At 45.8% G+C, this 16,595-nt stretch overlaps 1 protein-coding gene across 1 annotated transcript in view; it reads left to right on the top strand.

The window, feature by feature from the left end:
* The window catches only part of topbp1 (DNA topoisomerase II binding protein 1), a 37,981-nt gene that overhangs the window by 4,571 nt on the left and 16,815 nt on the right, over positions 1–16,595 (top strand). Inside the window, exons 6-19 of the mRNA XM_029755917.1 lie at positions 1,259–1,452; positions 1,734–1,913; positions 6,464–6,630; positions 6,926–7,089; positions 7,648–7,904; positions 8,202–8,548; positions 8,685–8,857; positions 9,514–9,725; positions 9,960–10,279; positions 14,596–14,781; positions 14,881–14,993; positions 15,126–15,249; positions 15,424–15,588; positions 15,970–16,066. Coding sequence (XP_029611777.1) covers positions 1,259–1,452; positions 1,734–1,913; positions 6,464–6,630; positions 6,926–7,089; positions 7,648–7,904; positions 8,202–8,548; positions 8,685–8,857; positions 9,514–9,725; positions 9,960–10,279; positions 14,596–14,781; positions 14,881–14,993; positions 15,126–15,249; positions 15,424–15,588; positions 15,970–16,066 — 2,699 coding nt within the window. The remainder of the gene's footprint in view (positions 1–1,258; positions 1,453–1,733; positions 1,914–6,463; positions 6,631–6,925; positions 7,090–7,647; positions 7,905–8,201; positions 8,549–8,684; positions 8,858–9,513; positions 9,726–9,959; positions 10,280–14,595; positions 14,782–14,880; positions 14,994–15,125; positions 15,250–15,423; positions 15,589–15,969; positions 16,067–16,595) is intronic.

Below are 16,595 nucleotides of genomic sequence, written 5' to 3' on the forward strand. Positions count from 1 at the left end.
TACGGATATCTCCGTTCATCCAGGATTTTTGATTGGGGTATGTCCGGATTGTTATTGTGGGTACATCATCAACACATTTCCTAATGAAGCCTGTGACTGCCGATTTTTATATTCCTCAATGTTGATGGATGAGTCCTGAGTGGATGAATCTTTTAACATATTTCAATCGGTTCTGAAAACAGTCCTGCAGCATTGAGTCTGCCTCCTCTATTCAGCGCCTTACTATTCTCTGTATTGGTGGCTCTCTCTTGAGTTGCTGCTTGTAGACTGGGAGTAAGAACAGAGAGACGTGATCCAATTGGCCTAAGTGGGGCGGGTGATGGCTTTGTTTTCGTCACAGGTGTTTGTATATACATGGTACAGCACATTGTTTCCTATTGTGTGGCAGGATATATGTTGGTGATATTTTGGCGAAAATTTGTTTTAGTGTGCTTGGTTAAAATTGCCAGCTACGGCCTTCCAGTGGCATAGCGGTCTAAGGCACTGCATCGCAGTGTTGCGGCGTCACTACAGTCTGGAGTTCGATCCCAGGGATTGGACATTAGCCATCAGGATACTAGGAAGAGGAGGCCGTGTAGCCCGTCTATTCAGCCGAGCTTGGAGTCCCCATTTCCTCCTTCGTTGCCTTCAGTCATCTTGGTCAGCAGCAACCGGTAAGCCCGCTGTGTGTGTGGAACGAAGGCGTGAATGTAGTATTCCAGGTCTAGGAGGCTGAGAGAAGTGTGTAGCTTCAGAATCATGATCCAGAAGTGTTTCAGTCGTAGGACATTATTGCGCGATCATTCTGAGCAAACAAAATAATAATTAACGTAAAGATGTCCATAAAAAAAAACAGCAAAGTCGAGCAGGGACCGGCAAGACGTGCGCCCTACTCCTTTTCCTGGTTGCTAAAATTCTAATAGTTTGCCTAATTTCAGTTTGACAAAACAAGCAATACATAGTGTAGAACAAGCAATGGATTACCATCTAAACCGCTGTGAAATATATTTTCGGTAACCAAAAATATTGTATTTTCAGCTGATTGAAGCTTGTGTACAAAACTGAAAGTAAAAGACGCATTAACGAATCTTAAGAACAAAAAGCATAGAAATGGCACACAAGAACAGGCCTACCGCTTCTTAGACTTGCTTTCACTGAAAATGACAGATCTATAACTCGCGTTTCCATGTGAATTTGGTGGGGTCACTCAAAAAGTTACATATTGCAGCTTTAAACCGATCTACTCATCTCCCTGTCCTGGTCTCTCTCTTCCCCTCAGCCTGTTCAGATACACTGACCTGCCCATAGAGGACTACTTGTGCCCTGTGCTCCGTGGCTGCACCGTCTGTGTCACAGGCCTCTCCACGGTGGAGCGTAAGAAGGTGCAGAGGCTCTGCCAGCTGCACGGGGCCAGCTACACCGGACAGCTCAAGATGAACGAGTGCACCCACCTCATCGTCAGCGAGCCCTCGGGTAGGTCGAACTTACCATACCTTTTATTGTCCAACTTAGAAGTGTGCTGAACTGATTCTGAAACTATCACAAATACAAAGACATTAAGCCGGGATAAATACAGCTTCAGCCACACAGATATCTTTTCCTTCATAATCACAAGGAGAGTCTACATGCTTCAGCCCTGTCCTTCTGATGTCCTTTCATATATTAACAGCTTTAGGTTGTAGAGTTCCTGAGTCTCTCTTACTGCCACCCAGTTTCCGTCACTTTCACTGATCCCTCTTTGCCTGTGCCTGCAGGTCAGAAGTATGAGTGTGCTCAGAAGTGGAACGTCTTCTGTGTGTCTCTGCACTGGCTGTTCGACAGCATCGAGAAGGGCTTCTGCCAGGACGAGAGTCGCTACACGGTGGAGCGAGGGGATCAGAAAGACAGCAAACCCCACACCTCTACCCCGACCGGGACCAGCAAGAAGAAAGAGGGTGAGGCGCCAAGCTTATTTTATTTTTTCCATTTTTATTTCAGAATTTTATGACTGGTTATTCAATAGTAGGGATGTGCGCGGTTATTTGACTATCTAAATGGATGTTGGTATTCGGTTACTTGAGTATACATTTTTGCCACAATCAATATAAGCCTATTTTAACAATGAAAAGGCTTTTTCTAAATTACATTTAAAAGATCAGTGTGGCATTCTTACATCCAAGGATATACCATGACATTTCAAATGATTAATTTAATAAAACAAACTTTTCAATGTAGTTTTTATGACATGCACGGTGCGCCCCATGAAAAGACCAGTAGCCGAACAGTTTTATTTTTACAGGGACGGTGCACATTAATCAACGTTGCAGTAAAAGTGCCGGTTTTATTTAAATCAATAACAATACAGATAAACAATGAGCAGTGAGCAAATGCAGAGCAACATAGGACAAGCAACACGTAGCACGCGGACCGAGCAATAGCCCAAAAAGCAACCAAACAAAATGCATAAAAGCAACACTGTTTCAACACCTCACAAGCTACAGACATGGAAAGTGGTAGCCTTCGTGTGTAGCGTGTTTGGTGTCTAATAAAAGTGGCAAAGAGGCTCAATGTGTAGCAAATGGAGTGAGCTCACTAATGCAATGCAACGTGGAATGAAATTACGTAATTAAAAGTTAGTGAAATGAGAAAGGAGCAGGATACAACGAGCAGCCAACAGGTGGGTTGTTTTATCTGAATGAGGTTGGGGAGAAAGCGCAGCATGTGTCCTCAATTAGCCTAGCTTGCTATAGCTGTCTAGCTTCTCTGGGCTATTCCCGAGGGGCGCAGCGGTCTAAGGCACTGCATCGCAGTGCTAGAGGCGTCACTACCGGGCTGTATCACAACCGGCCGTGATCTGGAGTCCCATAGGCCGGCGCAAAATTGGCCCAGTGTCGTCCGGGTTAAGGGAGGGTTTGGCCAGGGGGGCTTTACAAGTAGGCCGTCATTGTAAATAATAATTTATTAACTGACTTGCCTAGTTAAATGAAGGTTAAATAAAAATACTCCAGTCTAGACGGGCACTGTTAAATGGGATGATGAATACCATTGTGGCTACTACAAGTTAGCTAGTCTTGGCTGTAGCTGAGTTGCCTTTGCGTCTCTCTCACCCTCTGTCTGCTCGCTACACACACTGCCCTCCGCAGCTGCAGCAATAGAGACGGGTCTGAATGCGGCAAGTGTCCAGGGTTCAATAGAGCTCCAGCATCTCTCCCTCGCGCCACAGTGCTCAGGTTAAAAACGTAGCTATGTTAACATACATATATATATATATATATATATTGGATATCTGACAAATTCATGATACTGTTCGAATAGTCAAATTATTTCAAACCCCCATCCCTATTCAATAGATCTGTATTGACTCTGAAGGGCAATTGTCATGTAGCATAAGAATATACATACATACATACATACATAAAGTCAGCAAAAAAAGAAGCGTCTATTTTTCAGCACCCTGTCTTTCAAAGATTATTCGTAAAAATCCAAACAACTTCACAGATCTTTATTGTAAAGAGTTTAAACACTTTCTCATGCTTGTTCAATGAACCATAAACAATTAATGAACATGCACCTGTGGAACGGTCGTTAACACACTAACAGCTTACAGACGGTAGGCAATAAAGGTCACAGTTATGAAAACTTAGGACACTAAAGAGGCCCTTCTACTGACTCTGGAAAAACACCAAAAGAAAGATGCCCAGGGTCGCTGCTCATCTGCGTGAACGTGCCTTAGGCATGCTGCAAGGAGGCATGAGGACTGCAGATGTGGCCAGAGCAATACATTGCAATGTCCGTACTGTGAGACGCCTAAGACGGCACTTCAGGGAGACAGGACGGACAGCTGATCATTCTCGCAGTGGCAGACCACGTGTAACAACACCTGCACAGGATTGGTACATCCGAACATCACACCTGCGGGACAGGTACAGGATGGCAACAACTGCCCGAGTTATACCAGGAACGCACAATCCCTCCATTTGTGCTCAGACTGTCCGCAATAGGCTGAGAGAGGCTGGACTGAGGGCTTGTAGGCTTGTTGTAAGGCAGGTCCTCACCAGACATCACCGGCAACAACGTCGCCGATGGGCACAAACCCTAAGTCGCCGGATCAGACAGGACTGGCAAAAAGTGCTCTTCACTGACGAGTCACGGTTTTGTCTCACCAGGGGTGATGGTCAGATTTGCGTTTATTGTCGAAGGAATGAGTGTTACACCGAAGCCTGTACTCTGGAGTGGGATCGCTTTGGAGGTGGAGGGTCCGTCATGGTCTGGGGCGGTGTGTCACCGCATCATTGGACTGAGCTTGTTGTCATTGCAGGCAATCTCAACGCTGTGTGTTACAGGGAAGACATCCTCCTCCCTCATGTGGTACCCTTCCTGCAGGCTCATCCTGACATGACCCTCCAGCATGACAATGCCACCAGCCATACTGCTCGTTCTGTGCGTGATTTCCTGCAAGACAGGAATGTCAGTGTTCGGCCATGGCCAGCGAAGAGCCCGGATATCAATCCCATTGGGCATGTCTGGGACCTGTTGGATCGGAGGACTAGGGCCATTCCCCCCAGAAATGTCCGGGAACTTGCAGGTGCCTTGGTGGAAGAGTGTGGTAACATCTCACAGCATGAACTGGCAAATCTGGTGCAGTCCACAAGGAGGAGTACTTAATGCAGCTGGTGGCCACACCAGATACTGACTGTTACTTTTGATTTTGACCCTCCCTTGGTTCAGGGACACATTATTCAATTTCTGTTAGTCACGTGTCTGTGGAACTTATTCAGTTTGTCTCAGTTGAGTCTTATGTTCATACAAATATTTACACATGTTAAGTTTGCTAAAAAATAAACGCAGTTGACAGTGAGGACGTTTCTTTTTTTGCTGAGTTTACATACTTTTTCTTGCCATTGTATGCATGTATGTGAACCCTTTGGAAATACCTGGATTTCTGCATAAATTGGTCATTAAATTTGATCTGATCTTCATCTAGGTCACAACAATAGACAAATAGTCTGCTTAAACTAATAAAACACAAACAATTATAGGTTTTCATGTCTTTATTGAACACACCATGTAAACATTCACTGTGCAGGGTGGAAGAATTGTGTGAACCCTTGGATTTAATAACTGGTTGACCCTCCTTTGGCAGCAATAACCTCAACCAAATGTTTTCTGTAGTTGCGTATCAGACCTGCACAACATTCAGGAGGAATTTGGGACTTGTCCTCTTTACAAAACTGTTTCAGTTCAGCAATATTCTTGGGATGTCTGGTGTGAACTGCTCTCGAGGTCATGCCACAGCATCTCAATCGGGTTGAGGTCAGGGCTGACTGGGCCACTCCAGAAGGCACATTTTCTTCTGTTTTTACTTCTGTGTAAATCACCCAACTTCTGTTGAGCTTCATTTGGCGGACAGATAGCCTAACATTCTCCTGCAAAATGTCTTGATAAACTTGGGAAATCATTTTTCCTTCTGTGGTCGCAAGCTGTCCAGGCCCTAAGGCAGCAAAGCAGCCCCAAACCATGATGCTCCCTCCACCATACTTTACAGTTGGAATGAGGTTTAGATGTTGGTGTGCTGTTTTTTTTTTTCTCCACACAGTGGTGTTCCTTCCAAACAACTCAACTTAAATTTCATCTGTCCACAGAATATTTTGCCAGTAGCGCTGTGGAACTTCCAGGTGCACTTTTGCAAACTTCAGACGTGCAGCAATGGTTTTTTTGGACAGCGGTGGCTGCTTCTGTGGTGTCCTCCCATGAACACGTTCTTATTTAGTGTTATGTATCGTAGACTCGTCAACAAATATGTTACCATGTTCCAGAGATTTCTGTAAGTCTTTTGCTGACACTAGGATTCTTCTTAACCTCATTGAGCATTTTGCGCTGTGCTCTTGCAGCCATCTTTGCAGGACGGCCACTCCTAAGGAGAGTAGCAACAGTGCTGAACTGATGAACATCAAGGCTTTTAGATACTTTTGCAACCCTTTATGCAAGTCAACAGTTCTAAATCTTAGGTCTTCTGAGATCTTTTGTTCGATGCATTGTTCACATCAGGCAATGCTTCTTGTGAATAGCAAACTCAAATGTTTTATTTTTTTTTTATTTTTTTTATTGGGCAGGGCAGCTCTAACCAAATTCTCCAATCTCGTCTCATTGATTGGACTCCAGGTTAGCTGACTCCTGACTCCAATTAGCTTTTGGAGAAGTCATTAGCCTAGGGGTTCTCACACTTTTTCCAACCTACGCTGTGAATGTTTAAATCATGTATTCAATATAGACAAAAATACAATTTGTTTGTTATTAGTTTAAGCACACTGTCTTGTTGTTTCTTCGATCAGCTCAAATTTGATGACCAATTTATGCAGAAATCCAGGTAATTCCAAAGGCTTCACATACTTCTTCTTGCCGCTGTACATAAAAAAAAAAAAAACACACATGCCGCAAATATCCATATTATAATGCTTAGAAATAGCCCCTGGTCACAATGAGGTCGTTTGTTGTTTTCCTGCAGAGAGCGTGTGTCTACTGGGCTTGAGCCACATATCTGTGAACAGCAGCATGACGGTGAATGACACGTCCTTGACCAATGCCACGGTCAGCCGGCTGGACACACCAGACCCTATCGACGCTCTGGACATCACAGTCGGCCCCTCAGACGACTTGCTGGACGGCTGCAAGGTCAGTAGGAGGTCCTTTCAACACTTCATCTTGATATGTGCCACTCGCTGGAGATCCTATAACTCCCTATTAGAATACAACAAATCTATTGTTCTGTGAGCTCCTCTCTATGGAGTAATCACAGGTTACTTTCCTCACTGAGGCCTTATAGAAATGTGCTAACCAGAAGTTCAATTCCGTTCACTTACAGACATGTCATATACCTTTTGGTTCTTTATTCCTTACGGTTTCTTATTATAACGCCATTTTGGGTTTTAGAAAACGCAAGTTGAGTTTCCGCTGTCTTCCTCTGTAGCTGTACCTGTGTGGGCTGCCAGGGATGAGGCTGGAGAAGCTGCGTCGCCTGGTCAACATGGCCGGGGGCCTGCACTTCAACCAGCCCAGCGAGGAGCTCACCCACGTGGTCATGGGAGAGACTGACCAGGAAACCAAGACCTTCCTGGCCAAAGCCACACACAGGTCAGTCAGGACCACAGAGTTGCTGTTAGATACATACAGCCGTTGCATATCCATAATGTATTATGCTTAGGTTGATAAGCTTTGTCATTTAAACCATAATTTGTTCAAGTACGGATATCACGAGGTTGGTGGCACTTTTAATTGAGGAGGACGGGCTCGTGGTAATGGCTGGAGCGGAATCGGTGGAATGGTATGAAATGCATGGTTTCCATGTGTTCGATTCCATTCCAGCCATTATTATGAGCCGTCCTGCCCTTAGCAGCCTCCACTGACGGATATAGATGCAGGAAAGCAGTCTTGGATCTAAGCCCTGTAGATAGGTTTGCAAAATTCCATTAATGTGCACAAAATTCCCAGGTGTTGCAGAAATCCCAGTTGGAATATCCCTGGAATCAGGAGGGAATAAACAGGAAATCCAGAATCCACCCAACTGTATTTATGGAAAACCTGGGAATTTTGGATAATGAATTTGCAAACCAACCTGTTGTCAAGTAGGAAATAACCTGTGACGGTTATCTTGTGCCTTGACGTGATCCCATCTTTCTGATCTCTTCCCAGGCCCCATGTCGTGACGGTGCAGTGGCTGCTGGACAGCTTCTCCAGAGGCAGCCTGCTCTCAGAGGGGGACTACTACCACCCGGCTTGTCTGCCCCCCGCCCCTTCAACCGTGGCCATGCCTGCCCCCCGCACCTCCGCTTCCCGTCCCTCCTCCACCACCTCGGCTGCCCCCCTTGCCCACGAACCAGCTACCCCTCGACACAGGAAGGCCGAGGAGGACATGCTCTCTCAGTACCTGGATGACGACCAGACAGTGGGTAAGGGAGGAGCTCCTCTGTGTAGCAGCAAGACCACAACTTAAAGGGGTCACAGCACGGTCACCTCTAGCTGGTATTCTGTTTATGTTTGGTTGTTATTGGCGATGATTGTGAAGAATATTAGGATATTCCCATTGCCTAATGTTGTATCTCCACTGTACAGTTTTTCCTGTTGACATACTTGTTACTGTTAGCTTGATTGAAAGTCGCACAGCCTGCAATCCCAGGTACCGTGTACCACCATCATATCCTCCTAGCTTCCTCTCTTCATCTGCAATTTCTCTCCTCCAACCCCAGTGGAGATGCCTCCACCAGCTGACAGCAGCATCCACAGGAGGCAGAGCTCTATAGCACCAGAGCCCTGGGTCTCAGCCCCAGACCAGGCTTCTACTATAGCCGAAGGTGGGGCTGGAGCTGACACCACCCTGCAGGAGGCCAGTGAGGCGGGCCTGTTTGCGGGGAAACGCTTCCTCCTGGTGGGCTTTGGGGCCGAGGCGGAGGCCCAGCTCTCCATGCTGGTGACAGAGAACTGTGGGAAGGTCCTGGTGGGGCGCACGCGGGCTGTGGCTGACTACGCTGTGGTGCCCCTGCTGGGCTGCGAGGTGGAGGCCACTGTGGATGAGGTGGCCACTGATACCTGGCTGGTAAGAGAGGGAATGTTGACAAACATTCTGGCTCCATGTTTTTGTTGTCTTTGGTGTGGGTGGGCTCTTTAGGCCAAGTGTGGGATTCTTCATTAACCCATATTGTGTGTGTTTTAATCAATGTGTCTTTGTGTAGGCCATGTGCGTGGAGCAGCAGTGTGTGTTAGAGCTGGGCTCCCACCCCTTGTTCAGCCCTGTGTCAGTGATGGAGGGCCGCTCCCCTCTCAGAGACTGTGTCCTCTCAGTCAGCCAGTTCACCGGGGCGGAGAGGGAGTCCCTGGTAGAGCTAGCCAAACACCTGGGAGCCAGGTAACCACCTAACCACCACACACACGAGGAAGGACACAGTTTGCTCTTGTAGTATACAGGTTGCACAGTAGATAAATGGTACCAGCTGAAGTTTAAAAAAAAAATTAAAAAAAAGGAAAGGAAAGAAGATCAAGGCTACAGTTCTTCAAGTACAGCGGTTGCTAAGATGAAGGGCCACATTGTACACATGTTCATATGGACAGAGTATTTTCCAGCCTTCTGTTATATTTAGTGTTTGAGTGGTTTGTTTTTAAGAGATAATTGTGATATAATGGACACACTTACATCAAAGGACTGCACATTTTCAAATGGGCCGTAGGCGGATCCAACTTTTCCAATGAGACCTTAGGGAACTCTTAAGTCAATACTTGAAGACACCATTAGCAGCAAATACAGCTGCAAATCTTTTCAGATAAATGCTTTGTTGGTTTTTTGACGTTCTAGTGTTAGTTATGCATCATAGTCACACACACAAACACACACACTGGATATACTAGTCCCTTGTCACAAACAGACATGGATTGCACTGAGAACAAAATAACCTGTGGCTTATGCGTCAAACTGAAAGCCTGCAACAAGAACCTTTGGCATATTTGAGCGTAGTTTCTCTTGTCTTACTACCTTCTCTCATTTCCATCTATCCATCCTCCGGACAGTGTCCAGGACTACTTTGTGCGCATGGCCAATCAGAGGAGGGGCATGCTGGCTAGTACCCACCTGGTTCTGCAGAGCCCTGAGGGCACCAAGTACCAGGCGGCCGAAAAGTGGGGGCTACCCGCCGTCACCCTGCGCTGGGTGCTGGAGTCTGCCAGGACGGGCCGGAAGGCAGAAGAGGGGCGATACCTGGTGGACTTGCCCCGTTCTCCAGGTCAGTCTGCCTAGCAATCATAGACACTTCTTGAATGTATTTTAATTTAATGTCAGCATCAGTGGGGTGATGAATTACATTTTTGCTACCGTTTTAGTAACTTCTGGGCCAGTGAAAGCTTAGCATTTCATGTATTGAGAGGGGATGAGTTTTGCACCAACTATTTATGCTCTGCTGTATGTGATAGATCTCACCTTCATCTGAATCAGTGTATGTATTCCCTCTGTTCCCCAGAGAGAGAAGAGAGTTTTGTGGGGGGTTCGCAGAAGCAATCCATGCCCCCTCCCCCAGCCCGTAACAAGTCCCCAGAGATTCCCCTGCTGGGCCCCCAGAGCGGGGCGGCCGTCACCCCCCTGGACACGCGCCGTTTCCAGAGTAAGGTGTTTCGCTCCGTGCTGGACCAGGGCCAGCTAGACAAGGACTGTAGCACCCCGGGAGGTCAAGAGGGGGACAGGAAAGCAGGGGGGCAGAAAGAATCCCCGGCGCTGCCGTTGGACACCCCCTCCCGCTTCCTCTGCCGAGACCAGCTCTTCAGACCCACCTTCAATGTCAAGGTAAGATTCACTTGTCTGCAAAACGTTAAGAATACCTGCTCTTTCCATGACAGAATGACCAGGTGAAAGCTATCATCACTTACTGATGTCACTTGTTAAATCCACTTCAGTCAGTGTAGATGAAGGGGAGGAGACAGGTTAAAGAAGGATTTTTAAGCCTTGATACAATTGAGACATGGATTGTGTATGTGTGCCATTCAGAGGGTGAATGAGCAAAACAAAATATTTAAGTGCCTTTTGAACGGGGGTATGGTAGTAGGTGCTAGGTGCGCTGGTTTGTGTCAAGAACTGCAACGCTGCTAGGTTTTTCATGCTCAACAGTTCACCGTGTGTATCAAGAACGGTCCACCATCCAAAGGACATCCAGCCAACTTGACACAACTGTGGGAAGCATTGGAGTCAACATGGGCCAGCATCCCTGTGGAACACTTTCGACACCTTGTGTAGTCCATGCCCTGACAACGAATGTTTGGTATACTCAGTGTGCAAAAACACTCATTGACGGAATAGTGTTGAGCATTGGGCTGTTACGGTGACCGTATTACCGCCACACCGGCAGTCACGAGTCATGACCGCAGTCAAATTCCACCTGTGCTCTGATGCCCCTGATGTATGTTAGTACCCTACCAAAGTTGCTAGCGGCCAGTCGCTAATGGCCTGGTACTCAGTGCCCTTGAATGCGGCTGAAAAGCACATAGCCTATAGAGCCTAGTGAAACGTGTTCTCACAAGCCCGTTCATTGCCCAATCTCGTGTGGAAGCAGAGTTTTGACTGGCTGCTTTTTAAGAGGATTCCAGCTTTCTAGTGTTGCTATATTTCTCAATTCTTAAAATTAAGCACATTAATTTGCTTTACAACCGGTGTATCCTATCTGGCATATTAAAAAACATAACCGCACCTAACTTCCATTTGTTGTTCGAGTGCAGGCTACAGATGATGTGATAGTGCCAACTACTTTAATGATTTTTTTTTTTTCATTGGCAAGAATAGCAAATTTAGGAATGACATGCCAGCAACAAACGCTGACACTACACATCCAAGTATATCTGACTAAATTATTAAAGACAAACATTTGATTTCTGTAAAGTAAGTGTGGAAGAGGTGGAAAAAGTGTTGTCTTTCAACAATGAGGAGCCACCGGGGTCTGACAACTTGGATGGAAAATTACTGAGGATAATAGTTGATGATATTGCCACTCCTATTTGCCGTATCTTCAATTTAAGCCTAGTAAAAAATGTGCCCTCAGGCCTAGAGAGAAGCAAAAGTTATTTGCCTACCTAAGGATAGCAAAGCCCCCTTTACTGGCTCAAATAGCTGACCAATCAGCCTTTTGGAAAAATAATTTGACCAGATATAATGCTTTTTTACAGTAAACAAATTGACTTTCGGCACGCTTATAGGAAAGGACATTCAAGCACAGCACTTACACAAATGACTGATTGGCTGAGAGAAATTGATGATGAAAAGATTGGGGGGGCTGTTTTGTTAGACTTCAGTGTGGCTTTTGACATTATCGATCATAATCTGTTGCTGGAACATGTGTTTTTGTATTTATGGATCCCCATTAGCTGCTGCTAAGGCCCATACTCCACTACCACATACAGTTGAAGTTTACATACACCTTAGCCAAATACATTTAAACTCAGTTTTTCACAATTCTTGACATTTAATCCTCGTAAAAATTCCCTGTCTTAGGTCAGTTAGGATCACCACTTTATTTTAAGAATGTGAAATGTCAGAATAATAGTAGAGTGATTTATTTCAGCTTTATTTCTTTCATCACATTCCCAGTGGGTAAGAAGTTTACATACACTCAATTAGTATTTGGTAGCATTGCCTTTAAATTATTTAACCTGGGTCAAACGTTTTGGGTAGCCTTCCATAAGCTTCCCACAATACATTGGGTGAATTTTGGCCCATTCCTCCTGACAGAGCTGGTGTAACTGAGTCAGGTTTGTAGGCCTCCTTGCTCGCACAAGCTTTTTCAGTTTTGCCCACAAATTTTTATATAGGATTGAGGGCAGGGCTTTGTGATGGCCACCCTACAGCTTTGGAAGTATGCTTGGGGTCATTGTCCATTTTGGAAGACCCATTTGCGGCCAAGCTTTAACTTCCTGACTGATGTCTTGAGAAGTTGCTTCATAATATCCGCATAATTTTCCGTCCTCATGATGCCATCTTTTGTGAAGTGCATCAGTCCCACCTGCAGCAAAGCACCCCACAACATGATGCTGCCACCCCCGTGCTTCACGGTTAGGATGGTGTTCTTCGGCTTGTAAGCCCCCTTTTTCCTCTAAACATAACGATGGTCATTATGGCCAAAGAGTTCTTTTTTTGTTTCATCAGACCAGAGGACATTTCTCCAAAAAGTATGATCTTTGTCCCTATGTGCAGTTGCAAACCTTAGTCTGGCTTTTTTTATGGAGGTTTTGGAGCAGTGGCTTCCTTGCTGAGCGGCCTTTCTGGTTATGTTAATATAGGACTCGTTTTACTGTGGATATAGATACTTTTGTACCTGTTTCCTCCAGCATCTTCAAAAGGTCCTTTGCTGCTGTTCTGGGATTGATTTGCACTTTTCGCACAAAAGTCCGTTCATCTCTAGGAGACAGAACGCGTCTCCTTCCTGAGCGGTATGACGGCTCCGTGGTCCCATGGTGTTTATACTTGCGTACTATTGTTTGTACAGATGAACGCGGTAGCGTCAGGCATTTGGAAATTGCTCCCAAGGATGAACCAGACTTGTGGAGGTCTTGGATGATTTCTTTTTGATTTTTCCCATGATGTCAAGCAGAGGCACTGAGTTTGAAGGTAGGCCTTGAAATACATCCACAGGTACACCTCCAATTGACTCAAATTATGTCAATTAGCCTATCAGAAGCTTCTAAAGCCATGACACAATTTTCTGGAATTTTCTATGCTGTTTAAAGGCACAGTCAACTTAGTGTATGTAAACTTCTGTTGTGATACAGTGAAATAATCTGTAAACAATTGTTGGAAAAATGACTTGTGTCATGCACAAAGTAGATGTCCTAACCGACTTGCCAAAACTATAGTTTGTTAACAAGAAATTTGTGGAGTGGTTGAAAAAGGAGTTTTATTGACTCCAACCTAAGTGTATGTAAACTTCCGATTTCAATCGTATCTACAACACAAGATCTGTGTGTACCTGTTGTATGGTGCGTATGTTATGTGCCTATGTTTGTGTTGCTTTACAGTCCCCGCTGTTCCTGAAGGTGTATTTTTATCACGTTTTTAAAAATCTGATTCTGCTGTTTGCATCAGTTTCCTGATGTGGGAAAGAGTTCCATGTAGTCATAGCTCTATGTAGTACTGCCTCCCATAGTCTGTTCTGGACTTGGGGACTGTGAAGAGACATGGTGGCATGTCTTGTGGGATATGCATGGGTGTCCGAGCCATTTGCCAGTAGTTCAAACACAGCTCGGTGCAACATGTCAATACCTCTCACAAATACAAGTAGTGATGAAGTCAATCTGTCCTCCACGTTAAGCCAGGAGAGATTGACATGCATATTATTGTTAGCTCTCCAACGGTCAGGCGTGCTTCCCAGTTCTGAGCCAATTGCAATTTTCCTTAGTCCCTCCTTTGTGGCACATGACCACACGACAGAACCGTAGTCCAGGTGTGACAAAACTATGGCCTGTAGAACCTGCCTTGTTATATGTGGTAGTAGAGTAGGGGCCTGAGGGCACACACTTAATGTTGTGAATGTATTGTAATGTTTAAAAAAAATTCTAACTGCCTTAATTTTGCTGGACCCCAGGAAGAGTAACTGCTGCCAAGGGGGATCCATAATAAATACAAAATACTAATTGGTTGATGATGTCATTGGAAACACTTATCTTCCTCTTATCCTTTTTTTACTACAAAACCTCGAAACGTGTCATTTTCTCATGTTGGTGTTGGGGTGTTGCTGGAGATGAATATGAAGTTGAACGTTTAGAAATGCCCCTTTTTTTTTTATTACCTATCAATTACCTGGAGACCGGCAGTTATTTGCATGTGGTATATGGCCAATATACCATGGCTAAGGGCTGTGTCCAGGCACTCCGCGATTGTGTCGTGCCTAAGAACAGCCCTTAGCCGTGTTATATTGGCCATATACCACAAATCCCTGAGGTGCCTTATTGCAATGATAAACTGGTTACCAATGTAATTAGGGCAGTAAAAATACATGTTTTATCATACCCGTGGTATACGGTCTGATATACCACGGCTGTCAGCCAATCAGCATTCAGGGCTCAGTTTCTAAATTGTAATAACACACCTTGAAACTATGTACTTGTATGACATTCCAGGCTGCGTTAGCGGCATTGGACACACCAGGGGGCAGGTCACAGCAGAGTCAGAAGGTCGTGACCCCGCTGTCCGAGGTCATCGGGAGGAACCTGAAGGTGGCCCTGGCCAACAGCACCCGCAGCCACGACCAAGACCTCCAGGCCCTCACAGCCAGCCCCCAGCTCAACAAGGAGACACACAGAGCGGTACAGAACACACCATACTGCCTTCACAGCCAAGTTCATACACTCACAAGCCCATGTACACAGTTTCTTAAATGTTTGTGTGTGCGTGTGTGCCTTTAGGTGGAGGATCCGGCTGCGGCCCTGGCTGGTGTGGTGATCTGTGTGAGTAAGAAACTGAGCAAGAAGCAGAGGGAGCTCAACGGCATCGCTGCCTCACTGGGAGCTGACTTCAGGTACTCCTCTCAACTCAACAATACATGCTCGCAACTATGTCTACAATGTTAGTAATTCCAGTCACAACACTTACCATTAATGTTGTATGTCCCTCTATAATCCAATCCTCTGTGTGTGTGTGTGGGGTCCAGGTGGTCGTGTGACGACACCGTGACCCACTACATCTACCAGGGTCGTGTGGGGGACAACACGCGGGAGTACAGGGCTGTGAAGGAGAGAGGGGTGCATGTTGTGTCCCAGCACTGGCTTCAGGCGGTACGGAAGGTTTCCATTACACACAATAAACACAAATGTACTGCATGACGTATACGACAGGCACGGTCCATTCTTATATCAGACGTAACAGTCACAAAAGTGCTGCTGTAGTTCGTCTGTGTGGTTTTGTGTGTGTGCGCTCAATACTGACTCGTTGCTGTTGTCTGTCTCCAGTGTGCTGAGGATCAGAGGCACGTGTCGGAGTCTCTCTACCCGTTCACCTACAACCCCAAGATGAGCCTGAACCTCAGCCAGGTGCCTCCTGACAGTAGCCAGAGGTCTCCCCCTGCCACCCTCACCACAAAACTCAGAGACCTCACTGAGGCCCAAGAGAACAGGGTACGTTCCTTACAGAAACCGCTCACTCTAGATCCGGGGCTGTATGTATTGAGCATCTTCGCGTAGGAGTGCTGATTTAGGATCAGCCCCCCCCCCCCATGTGTTTCGGAGGACACATGGCTCTCAACCTTCGCCTCTCCCGAGTCCGTACAGGAGTTCCAGCGATGGGTCAAGACTGTAACTACCAATTGGATATCACGAAAAAGGGGTAAAATGTATTCATTTTGATCTAAAAGGCAAAACTGATCCTAAATCAGCACTCCTACTCTGAGATGCTTGATACTTACGGTCCCTGTATTTGTTCAATGGTTTGAGTGTCTGGAAAATGGTGCAGGGAGGCTGTCAGTTCAAAGCTTCACATCATAACCTCGTCCCCCTCAGCCTGAAGATAATGCCGTAGAAGACGCCACAACCTCCCATCACGTCAGTGAAGGAGAGACTGATCAAGAGCAGGGCCGGGACAATGCAGAGAAGAAAGGTGGGGCTCTTATACACTGATGATCCACCGCTCTGCCCTTCTGTGCCATGGCTCAAGTGTATTGAATTGAAACGTTCCAGGTCCAGACTAATGAACTCTTGCTGAGACTACCGGTATAAACCTTTTAGAAAACAGCTAATGAACAAAATTCCTTGTTTTTGCCTCTCCGTTTCACACAAGTCCATGTGCTTTTAAAGAAAAGTATGGAGGACAATTATGCAAAATGTAAGTTTTATATTAGTTTGTTGTTAAGTAAAATAAGAGGCTCATGGTCTTTGTCAAATAGCTCTAATTTACCCTCCATTACTGTCATAAAAGATGGTGGATAAATTAATGTCTTAGTCAGGCCATTTTAAAATGGTCCCAGTTCCGGTCTGCTTAAGGGGTGGCTCTCCCATAGACACCAATGCGATAGCAGCTGTGTCTGGTCTGCTTAGTTCGTTGACTGTACATGAACCAGGAAAAATGAGAGTGGGACGTCTCACTTCCTCTTCTATCTCTGTTATCACTGTCAGTTGCCGTCCTCCAT

Source organism: Salmo trutta, chromosome 6, assembly GCF_901001165.1.
Source record: "Salmo trutta chromosome 6, fSalTru1.1, whole genome shotgun sequence".
Classification (NCBI taxonomy): Eukaryota; Metazoa; Chordata; class Actinopteri; order Salmoniformes; family Salmonidae; genus Salmo; species Salmo trutta.